Genomic DNA, 16986 nt, shown 5'->3' with positions numbered 1-16986 from the left:
ATCACTCTAATAATACTCTTTATTTGTAAATAAGACTAATTATTGAAACTCTTTACTTCACATTAAGGACCTGTATAATATCAACAGCTGTAACATTTACAGATCTGCAATAATAAAAGACTTCTGAAGGTTTTCTTTGTGGTGTTTCGGAGTGATCAGTACCTGAGGAGCAGTCAACGGTTTTTCCCCAGAGGGGGCGGGACTTCCACGTCACGCTCCTCAGCGCTCGCGTCTGATTGGTTGACCTTCGTGTCTACCGGAAAAACGTTTCACAAGAGGGAACATTTCAAATCGCCAAGAAGAGGCGCTTCTGAGCAGCTGAGCCGAGAGGAGTTTGGCTACAGAAACAATGCAGCGAGCTGGGTCGGTATTAAACTTTTTATCTAGTTTTTTAAAAAAACATATGCTGAATAAATCGTGACCAGAGTTAGAATCTCACTGGGGGCGTATTTGGAGTTTAGAAAATAGCTTTTTTTTTACCCCAGAAAATGTTTGACGTAAAGGAGAGATTAGCTAAAAAAAAAGCTTTAGCTAAAGCTGCGGTTGGTAACCTGCCAACCTTCTCCTGTAAACTACACACACATTTTCTAACAGTCTGATGCTTCTAAACGTAATTGCCAGTATTTGTATGAAAGCTATGCTTATCCGGTTAGCATAAATTTGACATCGGAGTATTGTTTATCGATAGCAGATGACACACAAGCTAGCAGAATGGCACAAAGTTAGCGGTGACTCCTTCCTCCTCACACACAGCAGTACCGCTAATTGAAAATCCCTGTAACGTTTTCCTCAGCCTGTCTGATGAGCCACACGCTGCTGATGGTGTGGTGGATTCTGCTAGATGTTGTTTGATATTAACTGGGTTGCTTTGTCGCAGGAAAGGGAAGACTCCTCGAAGGGCCAAAAAGCCATCCAACATAGAGAAGGACCCTGTGGGGGTATGTGACATCCAGCATAAATATATGTGGTATACATGCAGCAAGTTAAAACAGCAAAGTGCTTTACCAGCTCATTGTTCATTTTGAGTTATGTTCCAGCTCTTCCTCGGTTTCAGGCCACCTTGTCGGGAAATCTAATGTTAAATATTCAAAAATCCAATCTTCTGTTAATCATTTCATCATTTTCCACTAGTGTAACATGCTCATTGAATCAATTAATCAATAAATTTTTATTCCAGACTCAAGGTTGGCCCGTAGTAGGATAAAATCAGAAAGATAAAAAGACATACGAAAAGATAAATAAGATAGCAGGTTCTTAAAAAAAAAGAGTTGAGAAGAGCTGAACAAATACAAAAAAAAAAACAACAAAACACTTCTTTAACAACTGCTACACAATTGCATGATAGTTATTATAAATACTTAAATTGAGAAATGGGGTAAAAAAAGAATTATACTAAATACATGTATTGAAACACTTCACACTAGACAGAACACTTGGATCTACTTTTGTATTTCAGTGTGGGCGCAGCCACAGCTCCTACTGAGGCGGCACAACGTATGAGACTTTATCGTCCACCACATTTCCTGAGATGGAGAGTTTTGTCTTTGACATCTGGAAATGGTTCATAAGTAAAAACACATAATTTAAGAGGCATATCCAAAAGAACATTACTGAAGAACAATATTTAACACACTTAAAACACTTCCATAAAAGGCAACATGAATAAATAAATGATGTGAGACCCACAATGATTTGAGCACTGACTAAAGTTTTCCTTATTCAAAAAGGTCACAGCAGAGGGAACAAAGGGATTTTTATACCTGTTTGTCTTTGTTATAGCGAATATATTGTCATCGCAATGTCACTGTGTGCAATATTCATATTACAAAGGACTGTCTGGAGCACAATGGTTGTTGGTTAATATAATCCTAGTTTTATGAATTTTCATTTTACCTACTAAGGTAATATTTAGCCAGTTGGTCAGAATCGTGTGGCAGCAGATGAGCGTATAGAGGAAAGATGAAAATAGGCATATATCACACCTGAGAGTCTTCGCCATTTTTAACACTAAGGCCATCACAGGATTTTCTAATATTGTGCTCTAGGCTGTAAACTTTCATTTTTTAAAGTGTGTCCTTTTTAAAAAATAAATAAAGTTTTGCACTTTAGTTTAGCTGTACTCTCAGGCCACAGAAACTGGGACAGTAACCTGTAGAAAGGGGGTAAGATGACAAGGTGGCTTAAATAAATAACCTGAAAAAAGGTTTTTTCTTTTTAATCATTTGTTTAGGAGTAATTTTACAATGACAGAATAGTTTTATAAAATGTATTTTTTCTAGGTTTACTGTCGCATACGTCCACTTGGTGGAGAGGATGAGGAATGTTGTGTTGAGATGATCAGCAGCTCCACCATTCAGCTGCATGCTCCCGACGGCCTGAAAGCCAACCGCAACGGTGAATACAAGGAGGTAAGTGCGCTACATATGAGGCAAACTATCCGTTTCTTTCTGTTGGTCATGATTTAGCAAAATAATAGGCTTATATGGATCTGTGCTCTCATTTATAAAACTTTGCGTGGAATCTATACTAAAAGTGTACGTACGCCAATAAAAAGAAAATTGGTCACGCCAAAAACTATATCCAGTTGTCATCATCACCATGTCAAGGTGCTGAATATTACGACTGGAAAGGACTGTCCGTCTCTTCAGGTTTCTTACGTTTATGCTGTGCAGGCCAGCGACATATTGAGTCTGCTGAATGGACTTTATGCCCATGTATAAAAACAGATTTTAGGGACTTTCAAGTAAATAGAAAATAGTAAGGACTTTGTGATAAAGTGGGATTTTCTGCTATTGGTAATGATATGTTGATATGACCGCAGTAACTTTGCGAATAGGTGCTTCACTAACACCATGCAGCCCTAGGCCCAATAAACAGACAGGAAAATAAAGTGTCCAAATATCTTGCCAGAAACATGGTGTCCTTAGCAGAACTGAATTGGTTTTGTCATAGTTGTGTTCAGGAGCTCGCTCCACTGTAGCAAACTTAATACAAAAGTTGTTTGTCTTTTTAGACTTTTGTGGCTGAATTTATTTGTTTTTTCATTTGTCTGTCCCATAGACACAGTACTCCTTTAAAAAGGTGTTTGGTATTAAGACCACTCAAATTGAGCTGTTTAAGGATGTTGCCAAGCCGCTCATGGAGGACCTCATCCACGGTAAAAACGGTAAGTGAAATGGGATTTCAAAGCATTTCTTCATCTATCAAAAGGGTCAAAGTTTTGCACTCTGTAAAGTTTTGAGTAAATAATGCATATTCTGTTTTTAAAACCAATACTGAGATGAATATTAGAAACCCTAGGTCTTAAATACATGTGAAATGTAGATTATATGCTTTCTGATGTTATTGCGTGGATCATCAAATCCTTTAAGACTGGTAAACCAAAGAAAACATAAATCTGCAGTGAAGCTGGTCTTGTTGTGATTTTTGTGAAATAAAGTTTTTGTATTTGTTTAGGTTACTTGTTAGTAAAATTGAATTCACAGAGGACTGAGTTGGGAATATATTCCTCAAAGATTGTGAAAAAAGGCCTAAAAATACAGTTTTGTTGTTTTTACTTCTAGGTAATTATATTTTTATAAGATAAATGGTGTAACGTGCACTACTCGGCTAGAGAAGCTGAGCTCTTGGTCTGACTCAAGGAGAGGAGAAAAACACAAGACCAAGTGCTTTTTGGTACAAAAAGGGTGCCATATATTATGCATAACAATATAAATAATGAAGAAAATAAAGAGAATGGCCATTTATATAAAAAACACAACTGAATTCAAATAAATTTTGAACAAATTAAAACTGATACAATACGCAAATGTTTTCTCCCACAAAATATAAAAATACAAATATTACCCACAAGTGCCAATGCACAATGTTTTCCTTCTGAAGCACTAATGCACAGTCTTTTCCTTAAGCACTATACAACAGGCCTACAGGCCCAATAGGATGTCCAGAGGGAAAATTATCTGGGCGTATTATGGCCTGGGAAAATTTTATTTAGAATATTTATTTATAGGGTGTTTTTTCCCAGGTTACTATAGCATTGCAGCAAATTCCATCTTCGTTTTGAGTTTGCCATTTCAGGTCAATATGTGCTCCTCCTCTTCGTCCTTTCTCTGAAATGTGTGGCTGTGTCGGCAGGTCTGCTGTTTACCTACGGCGTGACAGGAAGTGGTAAAACGTACACCATGACGGGCTCACCTGGAGAAGGTGGACTCCTTCCTCGTTCCCTAGACATGCTTTTCAACAGCATCGGGCCTTTTCAGGCCAAAAGATTTGTAAGATGGTTTATGGTTTCTACGTTTGACCTCTCAAAGCGTTTGGACAGATGAGTTTAAACGGGCTTTTCACCTCAGGTGTTTAAACCGGACGACAAAAACGGAATAGAGATTCAGAGCCAGGTCGATGCTCTGCTCGAGAGGCAGAAGCGAGACAACCAGCAGTCGGTGCCCAAAACGCCGTCCTCCAGGTATCTAAAAGGAGCATGTTAATCCTCCTGTTAGTCAGCAGTGTTAGGGCTTATCATCAAGCTGGTTTCTTTTCTATTTTTTTCTATTTTCATTTTAGGCAGAGGGCCGATCCAGAGTTTGCGGACATGATCAACCCAGAAGAGGCGTGTAAGTCTGAGACCGTCGACGAAGACTGCTGCTACAGCGTATTGGTGTCCTACATTGAGATCTACAACAACTATATCTATGACCTCCTTGAAGATGCTCCATTTGATCTGATCAGACCAAAGTAAGGCATGCCGTTGCACATTAGTGCGTACTTCTTAAAATTTTACACTGCAAAAAGGGAACTAAAAGTAAGTAAAATATTTTTAAAATTAGTATATTTTTCCTTGATTTGAGCAGCTAAATAAGGCTATCTGCCAATGGAATGAGAATTCCTACCCCTAAAATAAGATAATTAGTCATCCTGCCCTTGAAATAAGATGAAGATGAATTGTTCTTATTTTAAGTGCAAAAATCTTAATCCATTGGCACAAATACACTCATTTCAAGAGTATTTTACCTACTTTGAGTTCTCTTTTTGCAGTGTATTTTTTACATATCAGAGAGTTGTTTTTATTCCTTACAAACTAAACTTGATAAATGACAAATCCTCGACTTTGATAGGTGGCTTGATGGAAACACCCCCGTACGGAACAAAGAGTTCACGTATGTGGCACAGTAATACAGATCAGATCTAGACACCAAGATTTGCTCTTTATTTATAGATTCACCCTGGCTGTAGCTGATACGACGCGTAGGTCATTAGTCCAGCTCCATCCCTTTAATCCAATGCCTGGTCTTAACAGTGATGGTTCCCCACTAGCTCTGTGACATGTCTGTGGCTGCTGTCTCTTTTTAGCTTCGCTCCCTATTATTACTAATAAGGAGACAGAAGATGTCGCTGAATGGCTTGAATGCTGCTGTGCATACCTGTCGTGCTTGGTTCCCCCCCTGACTGAACGTGTCTCCATAGGTTTTTGTTTTGTTCTAACATCGCCTGTAATGTTTGGTGTTCAGCTTGTGCAGCTAGGCTCATGAAAGCAGTGGATTATACTTTGTGTTCATGTAACCTACATTGTTGTTGTTTTTTTAATTTACTGCTATGTTTCAGACCACCTCAGTCAAAGATTCTCCGTGAAGATCAGAACCATAACATGTACGTCGCTGGTTGCACGGAGGTCGAAGTCAAATCTACGGAAGAGGCTTTTGAAGTTTTTTGGAAAGGTCAGAAAGGTTCTCCTGTTTCAGGACATGAGATTATGTGTTTTTACTTTGCTTTATGAAACTTCCCCACACAAACTAGGTAAATAAATTAGACTCTAGTCATAAAAAGAGAAATTGTGCAAGTTTATATACCATAGATGAGGCATTTAAGACTCCAGCGTCTGATATAGTTTAAATAATCTCATCAGAATGAGTAATTTCACTTTTTGAGATTTAATGACGTAAGTTGCGGGTTTCTTTTCTTCTTCAGGACAAAAGAAAAGACGGATAGCAAACACCCAGCTCAACCGTGAGTCCAGTCGCTCCCACAGCGTGTTCACAGTAAAGCTGGTCCAAGCACCTCTGGATGCTGACGGGGACTATATACTACAGGTGATTGAAGCCTTTTAGTTGAGTTTCTTACACATATAAACGTATTTAATAAAACGCTGTTAAACAGGGTAGCAGCCATTTACCAACAATGAATGCAGATGTACGTGTCTTTCTTGTGTGATGAGTGATGTGAATTATGAAAGGCTTCGATAAGGCAGTAAGCAAATGGATGGTTCTGAGTTGTGTTGCATGGAGCTTGTAGGGCTTTAAAGGCCACAGAAGAGTGCAACTTAAATCCAGCTCATGTGCCGTTCCCACAGGACAAAAACCAGGTGAACGTGAGCCAGCTGTGTCTGGTCGACCTGGCAGGCAGTGAACGCACCAACAGAACCAGAGCTGAGGGAAGTCGCCTTCGAGAAGCTGGTTTGTTTAACTTGTGTTTTTCTTTCTTTGTCTCATTTTCATCAATAACAAAATGCACTTGACACCTATTCTCATTTAACCCTGAGTCTTTTTTTCTTTTACAATTAAATTTACAGGTAATATTAACCAGTCCTTGATGACGCTGCGGACATGTATGGAAGTCCTGCGTGAAAACCAGATGTGTGGAACTAACAGGGTTTGCATCTCTTCACTGAACCAATAGTAGCCCTGGGTTTCTGGTTCACTGCCTTGCAGCGTAACCTTTTATTCTCTCAGCTTTCATTTTCCGTTTAATCCACATTCCCACATCCATTGTTTCCCTCAGATGGTGCCGTACCGGGACTCTAAAGTCACACATCTGTTTAAAAACTACTTTGATGGAGAAGGAAAAGTCCGGATGATTGTGTGCGTTAACCCCAAGGCTGACGATTATGAAGAAACTTTGGTACGATTTCCCTTTTTGTACAACACTCATAACTCCTTTTGAGTGTATATAATTCTCAAAAAAGTCTGTCTTTGGTGTCGTTGAAGAAGCATTAGCTGGTTTAGAGGCAAAAGAATCAAAAATTGCCTTGTTTTGGGAACCTGCTAATTGATCAGAGTATTTTTAGGATCAACTCTTTTGCTGTTGAAACGTCCGGATCCATTTAGTTTTGCTTAAGCGTTGGGACTGTGTGTGCTGCAGCTGGTGATGCGCTTCGCTGAGATGACCCAGGAAGTGGAGGTGGCTCGGCCCGTGGACCGTCCAATCTGTGGCCTGGCAGCAGGACGGAGACAGAGAAACCAGGCGTTCAAAGAGGAGCTGTCGCGCCGCCTGGAAGAACGAGGAGGTCCAAGTAACGGAGGTGAGCCACAGCTCGAGTGCTGCTCAGTTTTCTTCGTCTGCTTTTGACTGGCACCTTTCTGTATATGTTGCACGCAGTTTTTGTTTTGGTGTAAACAGCTGATGTCTGCTGAGAGGCAGAATCGCGTTTTCACTGTGTTGGCAATCCACGTTTCAGCTCTTAGTCTCTGTGTTGGAGTCAAGACAACAGTGAAACTTCTGTAGAATATTTAATTTTAGACCAGCTTGGACCTTTTTCTGCTAAATAAAGAACACAATTGAAATCTTAACGTTTCTTTTCTTTTATCGAACACTTTTCTGTAATTTAATCTCATCTCCAGAAGACCCAGGTCTGATGAACCAGCTCATAGAAAGCCTCCCACCGCTGCCCTCCTGCGAGCTCTCGGACCCCTCTGACGATCAGACGTTGCCCCGTCTGATCGAGGTTCTGGAAAGACGGCACCGGATCCGTCAGATGATGACAGAACAGTTCAATCAAACTGGTAGGATTCATTTTTCTGCCCTATGGGTCGTTTTTAAATGAGCCATAAGTAAACAAAATGTGTGCACCACCCAGAAAGTTCTCTGTAGAGAGTAATGTCAGGCTGACTTCTTTACATCCTTTTTCAGCAAATACAATAAAGTCCAAGCTTCAGCAGTTTGACAGCCAGCTCACTGCTAAGGAGACGGCACTCTATGATCAGCAAAGCAAACTGGGGGAGAAAGACAAAGTCATTAACAACCAAAGGACGGAGCTTGAACGTTTAGAAAAAAAATCAAAGACCTTGGAATACAAGGTGCGTTTTCCCATCTCCACTTTCTCCGAGTCACTGAAAACGTGGCTCTGACTTGGCATTTGTGAGCGACGCCAGGTTTGTTCTTCTCTCACACTTGCTGTCCTCCCTCTCAGATTGACATCCTGCAGAAAACCACCGAGATGTACGAGCAGGACAAACGCTCCCTGCAGCACGAGCTGGAGAGCAGGGAGCAGAGGCTGCAGAAAGAGCTGGCCGAGAAGAGGCGGCTGGAGCAGCGGATGCAGGGCATGGTGACGGACACCAGAGCCAAATGGGAGAAGGAGTGTGTAAGTGGAAGAACGTGGATCCACTAATTGGTTTCTAATAAAGCTACCAAAACTCATTCTGTCTGACTTTGGAGTATAGCTGCCGAACTGTTTCAAAAATAGTATTTACAATGTATCTGTAAAAATATTAACTTTCCTTTATAAATATAGATATGTGTGAAGAGGTGATTTCTTTTTTTTTTCTAATTATAACTTAAAGAATGGGATGCTAATTAAGTTTTATCTGCTAAGCTTCCATTGCTTTATTATAATCTCTGTGTGAAAATATCTCAGGTCCAGTTCATGTAAACAATCAACCATTAAGACTGCAGATAATGGAAGGAAACCTTTAGTTAAATTGGACGTTCTCCTGTCACTTGGAAGGGTCTGTAGTTAAATAAAAAATAATAGATGCTCCTGATTAACTTTTAAAATGGTAAAGGATAACTTAACAAAGATGATATTGTGTTTTATTTTATAGGAAAAACTGATTAATTTCTACTGAATAAAGGAGCTTTAATTAAAGGTTGGACTTTTCTAGATTTTCAGTGCGAGATTGCTGTTGCTATGGCAACAACATACATTTACTTTAAGCCTATTGCCACTTGTTTACGGGGGCTACTGTCAGATGTGGAGGGCACCGTAAATCAGAGGCGCTGAGAACTGCCGTGTTGTTTTCAGCCACACCTTTGTGTTGTTTGTCCTTGGTGTTGACATTTAGAGAAAGGTACACACTCCTTCATTGATTAAGAAAAAGAGGAAGTCTTAAAGCAGTAAAAATCAGGTTGGATTTCTTTCTAAAGGGAGAATTTACAATCTAAATTCTCCCTTTAGAAAGAAATTTTTTTAATCGACTAAATAAAGCAAAATACACCTGCAGTTTCAGATTTTGTAATCTATTTACAAATGCTTGGAGCTATTAGTTACTCATTATAAGTAGCTGGCAAGAAATAGGAATGGACATATTTGCATTAAAGCACATGAACTTGACCTGTATCTGAGTTTTATTAAACTACAGAGTGCACCAGAGCATGTGCTTTTGGTTCATGTGTCTGCAGACGACAAAATAGGATTTCTTAATTTTGATACACTTAATAAAATTAAATGTTTGATCTGCTAATCACTGATTAGAGACAATTGGATGGGAAAGTTACCACAATAGGCTTCAGGCTGCTGATTGAAAACCTCCAGTTGAGATGTTGGACAAATTTGGTAGAATCATCCATCAGCTTGTTCAACTAACAAAACATCAGTATTTATTAAATTAGGACATTTTGAATATCTTTTTTTTTCCTTCCGAGCATATACCAAACGTATTTCAAACCTGGTTGTATTTTCATTAGGAGAGGCGAGTGAATGCCAAGCAGCTGGAGATGCAGAACAAGCTGTGGGTGAAGGACGAGAAGCTGAAGCAGTTAAAAGCCATCGTGACGGAGAGCGGCGGCGGCCTTGGCAGCAGCCCCACAGAACAGCCCAGGAAACCCGAGAGACCCTCCAGAGAGAGAGATCGCCACAACGCGCAGAAGCGCTCGGCCTCTCCACCGCCTCCGTCTGTAAGTTGTCCATCCTATGCGGCAGCCTGTCCCACTGGTGTGATTCCATTCATCTCTATTAACTTGACACAATGTGGAAATTCTGCATGCCACTAATCATTGTCGTCCAGTTAATTAGGTCACTCTGCTGTGCGCACCACCTGTTTTTTTTTTGTGTGTGTTTCTGCTTTCCTTCAGTTCATAACATTCACCACACCTTGCCCCATTCCCCAATTACTTTTGCAGGACTTAGGCCAGACACCTCTCCGCCAAAACCGAGCCACTGTTAGGGCAGTTCAGGACCCTTTCCCCACCTCCACTCCCTCCTCATCCTTTCCTTCAGTAGCTTCCTGCATCTCAGACTGGGAGCACAGGTTTCCTACAGATTCAGGCAGCCAGTCTAGAGAACCGGGAACGCCCCAGTTTGGCAACAGGACTCTCACCCCATGCCACAGTGCCAGCAGCGTGGGTCGCAGGAGAGGCCAGCGCTGGGCCCCAGAGACTGAGGCTCCTGCTGCAGCTTTTGTCTCTGAGCTAGACAAAGAGGCAGGCACAAGGGTCAGTGTGTTAGTAGATGTCTTAAAGAAAAATGTTCAGCTTGTCGCTTTGAGCCTGTAGTGTTAAACCTTGTCTTGGTGTACCTTTGTGTGTGCTTGTTGAGCAATGCTTCAAGTAGAAACATCGGTATAGTCTAGAATTTCTGTTTTCTGCTCTTAGATCGATCGGTATTTGAAACTTTCCTTTGTTTTTATCCTTCCCTGAAAGAAAGCTTCTTTGCTCTTCCTGCATGCTGTATTCTAGATTAGTAATGTCATTGCACACTTTGCCTTCACCACCCTCCATGTAAGGACCACAGCAGGGGTTTTGAAGTGAACAGTGACCTTTGCTTGACCAGAAACTGAGTCTAGCCTGAATTCTGTAAGACGACTACCACAGTGCTCTGAAAGGGCCCGCTTTACAGACTTCTTCTGTGCTTTTTTTTTTTTTTTTTTTTTTTGTCACATCTGCCATCAAAAACATCTGAATATAAAATATAACTTTAGTAAATAAATAGATTTGGCAGTTTTAAAATAAGGATTTAATTTTAAGGAGGGGGAAAAAAACAGCTGCCCCACTAATACGGTAATTGTGGTAATTGCCCCCACCCAATAGGTGGTTAAGGCACCGTTAGCGGCAACGATTGCCACCTAGCATATGACAGTGGCTCTTTGCAGAATGGTTTTAATTCAGCCTTTGCACATCTTTTATTTATTTTACTTCTTTGAGCAAATTTGAGTTTGGCTCTGGTGTTGTTTTTGCTCAGCAGTGGTTTCCGTCTGGGGACGCCATTTTTTTCCCCAATCTCTCTATCGCTCTGAGAGTCAGTGTTCATCATCCAACATCCAGACAAGTGAGGCCTGCAAAGCTTTAGATATTGTTGTTTTGTGACCTCACGGATGAGTCTAGACTCTCCTAGACCTATATTGGTTGCTTGTTATTCGTTTATCCTTTCAAGGCAGATGAATTTTAATGACTTTGTTTCTAATCTGTTTTCGAATTTCTTTAGAATGACTAAGAATCATTGTTTTTAGATCAGGTTTAGTAAAAATAGAAGAAATCTATTTGGGAGCAAATTTTCACAGCACTGTATGGGATTCTATACCTCAACACCTTTTTTTGTTTGTCTATTTAAACAAAACAAAAGAGCTATTATACAAAAGTAATTTCTTACACGCAGAATAGAAAGCCTTTTCTCATCAGTTTGCTAAAATATAAAAACAGCTTACATTGAGTTGAATTTTAAGGTGTGTGCCGTGTTTTCCATCACATCATGAATCTGTACTCAATCACACACATTTATAACTATCATTTGTTAATGGAGGAAGTTGTGGCTTGCGTTCCTTTGCATGCTCATCATGGAGTTCAGTGATAATCCTGTTTCTGTGCAACATTTTGTCTTTTGCATGCTGCGTCTCACGCTGTTGGGTGAAGTCCTGTGAATTGAGAAATGTATTGCTGACGTGGCTCACAGCAGATAGAATTTAATTGTACCCTGAAAAGATTTTCAAAAACATATGAAATATATTTCTGAACAAATTCCACCTATTGGGAATTTCCCCTACTTCCAGCAATACATTTCTCTTCACAAGAAGCTAAAACCCCATTTAATAATCCAGCTTCCCCACTAACCAGATCAGGCCTTTTTAAAAGGGATGGTATGTAAATAACTTCCTGATTTTTGTTTCTCACTTTGGGATCACCAGACGGTTCCTCCGGTTCGTCCAATGCACAGGCGCTCGCACTCTGCGGGTGGGGAGAAATGGGTAGACCACAAACCGGCCTCTAATTTGGATCTAGACACTGTAATGCAGCCAATCATACCCAATGCGATCAAGGTGTCGACCCCGAATGAGAAAGCTCTGTCTAAATGCCACAAATATGTGCTTAGACACCAAGAGCTTGCCTCTGACGGGGAGATCGAGACCAAATTGATAAAGGTAAAGCTATTTGATTGCTTAACTTGACATTTTTGTGCATGGATTTGATCATTTGACCTATATACCACTTCTGGCCACACTTTTCTTATTGGGGTCCTAATTTGATCAATGATCGGCCTGAATCTTTCTGTGGATCAGTAGTCCATGTTCGTTTTAACTTTACTTCAACAGGGAAACGTTTTTAAGACCAGAGGTGGAGGACAAGCTGTGCAGTTTACTGATATTGAGACTCTAAAGCAAGAGTGCCCAACAGCACCAAGGTAAAGTCATTGACCAAATACCACTGTTTATAGAGTTGCTTGTATATTAGCTCATTACTATTAATTTATATCATATATAACTGTAATATAGTGGTGAGATTTTTATATTTTCCAACTTCTTATTGCTGAGCTGACAATAAATTCATTAAATGCTCTACTTTGGCTTTTAAAACTTAAAAACCTTAAAGTAGCACCATGTAGGTTTTGACCCAAGTATTAGCTTAGTTTGAGATATATTAAATGATTTTTCAAGTTAATATACAGCATTTGGCATGTATGGATGCTCAGTGCAGGCTGCCCTTGCCTATGAAACTTCAGAGGTGCAGATTCAGAACTGGTCATGTGACCGAGAGTGGCGCTTTACGGCAGTCTGAACTCCCGCTAAATACAAGAGCTAACCTTTATGTGCTTCTACTTTTCTCATCCTCAAGTCAAAGTTTATCATGACCATGGTTAATATAAAATAAAGTAAATATAGTTACAAACCTGCATGTCACTTTTCTCCTGTGTTGAAGTTCCTGCAGGCTTTCATAATGAACCTGTTGTCTATCCCATCCTTCTCTTCCACGGCTCCTGGAGCTCCCTCTCCCCCTCCCGCTCCCCCTGGCTCTGTCTCGTCCTCTCCCTCTCCGTTTCAATAGGAGACTCTAAGGATAATCTAGAGCAGGGGGGCACCAAGTAGCCCTCGAAGACCACATGTGGCGCCCACTAGCCTGTTCTTTAAAAAAAAAAGTCTCTAAACCTGCCTAGATCGACAGGCTGTTTATTGAACACACATAGCGTCAGTCTGGCTGGACAGGCTAACCGGTCTAGTGCCCCTAGTAGCTAAAAGTTAGTCTACTCTGCTTTAAAGGCAGATCATGCAAAATCCACTTTTAATCCCTTAAAAACATTTTGTGTAGTTTCTAGAAATGCATAGTTTTAATCTAGTCTGTCCAGCTGCTGCATAGCCATTCAGTTTTCTCTGTTCTGTTACATTTTTTTTAACTATTACATCAGAGGCTCAATCCGATTACTGTATTTTTTTCGGACTATAAGGTGCACTTAAAATCCTTAAATTTTCTCAAAAATTGATGATGCGCCTTATAATCTGGTGCGCCTTATATATGATTGCAGTACTTGTGCTTACTGACTGATTTTATGTGGCACAATGCGCTCAAAAATCTGTTTAAAATGTGTAAGAAAAATGTGTCATGTGTAAGGTTAGCAACCAAGCCGCTCCACTATGGACATTCTGAGCAGTACGGTACACTGTGTCACTACCTGATCAGACCCCTGAGCTGTCTACAAGACTGCCTGACTGTAATGTCTAAACTAGAGGTGCATTCATGTAAGGCAGCCCACGCCCAGAGTATGTGCTAGAAACAATAAACCTAGTAAGTTAATTAAATATAAACGTTAAGTTTATTTTGGCCTTATGTTAGAAACAGGGCAGTGTAGTGCAACTACTCTGTCCTTTTGAAGGAGACGGATAGCTCTCCCTATCAGGAGAGAGCTGTGTACGGGGGAAGGGAGGAGTGATATTACACACTTGGGAACAATATTTAGTGCGCCTTATAATTCGGTGCATTTTATGATCCGAAAAATACGGTATTCTTATAGAGCAAGGACTCTTAAGCCAAAGCGGAGGTGCGTCGGTGGTCGCTGTGATAAGTGCTGTCCAAATAGTGCAGTCAGTAAGGAAGGTGGTATGACAAATGGCCTGTATACTACCTAATGCGGCTAGTTTTGCCTAGGAACCCCACAACATTCCTTACTGGCGATAAGAACTCTTAAGGTATCCCACAATCCTTTGCATGGCATGATGTATCAGTACAGCCCCCTTACGGAAATCAACGAAGATGTTCGGAGAGAAGAGAGCGCCCACTTTGTAGTTCATTTTCAGAGGGCTGTCGGCCCGGGTTTGACTCGCATCGTCCATGAGCGTTTCCTTCATGTAATGACGTCGGAGTTTAAAGGTTGTCTGAATTACGGCACAGGAGTCCGAAGCTCCTTCCCTCCCCACAATAGAGTTCTTACTGTTGACCCTGTGAAAGGTCAAGGAACGGGAGCTAGAAGCTATTATTAAGGGTATTCGTATGGAGCCCCAGTGTCTGCTGTGGAGCTGATAAACACTGTCTTGGACTTCCAGCTTATCACTCTCACAAATCCACCATTTTTTTTTTATCTCTCTGGGCATTTTATTATTATTTTTTTTCTTTTGTAGTCCAAACTTAAGGATGCTAAAGCTACAAGTGGATAAGTCATGAGTTGTTCATTACACTGTCCCCCAGCATACTGCAAATATGGTGGATCAGGGGGGGAGTGGAACCTGGAGGGGTGTGAAGTGCCTCCTTTAGATTTAAAGAGACAGCACCAACATGAGTTGCTCTCAGAGCTTAGGTAAAACAGGGGAACATGGATGTAAATTAAGGAGTAATTCAGACCAAAGCATTGCAGTTCCACTTTATATAGGCCACGAACTGATGATTTCAATGTGAAAAGGAAGGATTTAATAGCATGTGTCTCCTTTAATGGTTTGTTATATAGCTGTGGATTTTCTTCACTTTAGCTCTTTGTTTAAAAGTGGAAGTATTTTATATAGGCTTTTATTTGTAAATATAATATTGCAATAGTCCAAAAGCAGGTTGCTGCATAAATGTACTAAAGGAAAACTTAGAGACTTGATATGTTCTTTCCCCCCAGCTTGTAACCTCTACATTTTTTACCCTATAACATAAATATTTGCTGCATCTGTGTGTTATTGCCTGATGGCCAATGTTTATCATTATTACCATGTTAAGAATGTGGTAGATGTAGACAAATCCAACTTTCATGTAGTTGTTCTGGTATTTTTAAGAATGCTTATGAAAACTGGTGAGTTTGCTTTGTCCAAAAACTAACGGAGACTCTCTCTCTTTTTTTTTTTTTCTTTTCTTTTTTTTTAGTCGCAAAAGGCGATCAGGCTCTGGCGAGGGACCAACTCAAACAGACAACATTGAAAACAGGGTACGCTCAAATACAAACATCAAGAAACAGAATCACTAAGATGTTAAGCCTCATTTGGTTACATAGACATTTACTGTACCTTTTTATAAATTATTATATAGTTATACATTAAGTAATAAAAATACTTTTGTTCACTTTTTAAACTTTTTGTTTATTATTCTTTTCTCTATAGGCTCCAGTGCCAAACACAAGTTCAAGCCATGGGTATCAAAAGTAAGCAAAAGCAGGCATGGATCGTACACGTGGTTTGTTATTTAAGGTTTAAATCAGATTTATTAATATTAGCTTCTTTTTTTCAGGCGCAGAAGACCTTAAGGTCCTGCTGAGAAGATTTATTTTATTTACCTGAAAACACTGAACTGCTGCCTGTCAAATCAGCAAAAGGGGAACTATGCATCTGACAGTCAGAGAGCTCGTCAAGTATTCCTGATTATATCAAACATTACTCTGGTGCAATTATAAATTAATCATTGCTTAATGTGTTTCACTTATGTGTGATTTTTTTTTTTTTTCTTTTCTTTTTTACATTTTTTCCAACAAAAAAGTTATTTTTCCTATTTTGAGTGCTGGAATCCTTTGCTTGTAGACCGAGAGGTGGTAAATGCTCACATTTGTGGCTACGCTGATAGATGTAGTTTGTTATATCTTTTGTATGCTTTATGCTGCCACCCAAAGTATCTGTGTTATGTAACAATTTTTTATGTCTTTTTTTTTTTTTTTCCCCACCGTTTAGTTGTTTCATGTATATGTCACTTTGTGTAAGTATACATCGCATCACAAAAAAAATGGTTTTAGGATTTACAGCATGTTGAACCTGCAAATGTAAATGCTCTGCTGTCACAGAGTGGACCTGACCAGCTGTAAATAATCTTTTTACTTTACATAAACGAGTGTAGCACACTAGGATTTTTGCTTGCATTAAATTTATTGCGAGTCCATGTTGCAATGACTTCTTTGTCCACAAAAGGCATTGTATTGTTGGTATTATTTTCAGACCAGCCTTGGTTTGATCAATCGTTTTTAGGGAGCTGTGAAGTAAATTGATGAAAAATACTAGCCGTGTGTTTAAAAAAAAAAAAAAGCAACACAGCTCTGACTTGTTTTACCACATGCAGATGTATTGAGAACACAGCAAAATCTATTTCAAATCAAAATGCAAAAACTACTCAGTTATTATAAAAGGGAATGTACAGTGTCTTATTTTATTATTTTTTTCTTTACAAAATAAACTTTTACTTAGCTGTACTATGAATAACAAGTTCTATTGGCGGTGTTCTTCAGCACAAGGCAATGTGACTTTTTTTATTATTTATTTTTTATTTTTTTTATGTTAAACTGAACCATGATCCCTGGTGTGGAAGAAACGTCCCTCAGCACCACAGTATGAGAATATCCCC

At 39.8% G+C, this 16986-nt stretch overlaps 1 protein-coding gene across 9 annotated transcripts; it reads left to right on the top strand.

The window, feature by feature from the left end:
* Window positions 1-258: 258 nt before the first annotated feature.
* Window positions 259-16670, top strand: LOC105916365 (kinesin-like protein KIF23). 9 transcript variants are annotated; one of them, XM_036136189.1, is made up of 24 exons: window positions 259-363; window positions 878-938; window positions 2280-2408; window positions 3061-3166; window positions 4135-4271; window positions 4350-4462; window positions 4561-4731; window positions 5112-5153; window positions 5599-5711; window positions 5962-6083; window positions 6344-6446; window positions 6563-6642; window positions 6772-6891; window positions 7132-7291; window positions 7614-7772; window positions 7900-8066; window positions 8180-8353; window positions 9676-9885; window positions 10111-10422; window positions 12108-12341; window positions 12513-12601; window positions 15529-15589; window positions 15762-15802; window positions 15889-16670. In XM_036136189.1, exons 1-24 carry the CDS (start codon window positions 350-352, stop codon window positions 15902-15904), a joined length of 2934 nt encoding a protein of 977 aa, XP_035992082.1. In that variant the 5' UTR covers window positions 259-349; the 3' UTR covers window positions 15905-16670. The 9 variants fall into 9 exon arrangements, with proteins under 9 accessions (XP_035992082.1, XP_035992081.1, XP_021165297.2 ...); XM_036136188.1 differs by having other exon boundaries at window positions 7611-7772; XM_021309622.2 differs by lacking the exon at window positions 5112-5153.
* Window positions 16671-16986: the final 316 nt, after the last annotated feature.

Source organism: Fundulus heteroclitus, chromosome 4 (genome assembly GCF_011125445.2).
Source record: "Fundulus heteroclitus isolate FHET01 chromosome 4, MU-UCD_Fhet_4.1, whole genome shotgun sequence".
Lineage (NCBI taxonomy): Eukaryota > Metazoa > Chordata > Actinopteri > Cyprinodontiformes > Fundulidae > Fundulus > Fundulus heteroclitus.
Note: the sequence above shows the minus strand (reverse complement) of the source record. Positions and strands in the feature narration are given on the sequence as shown.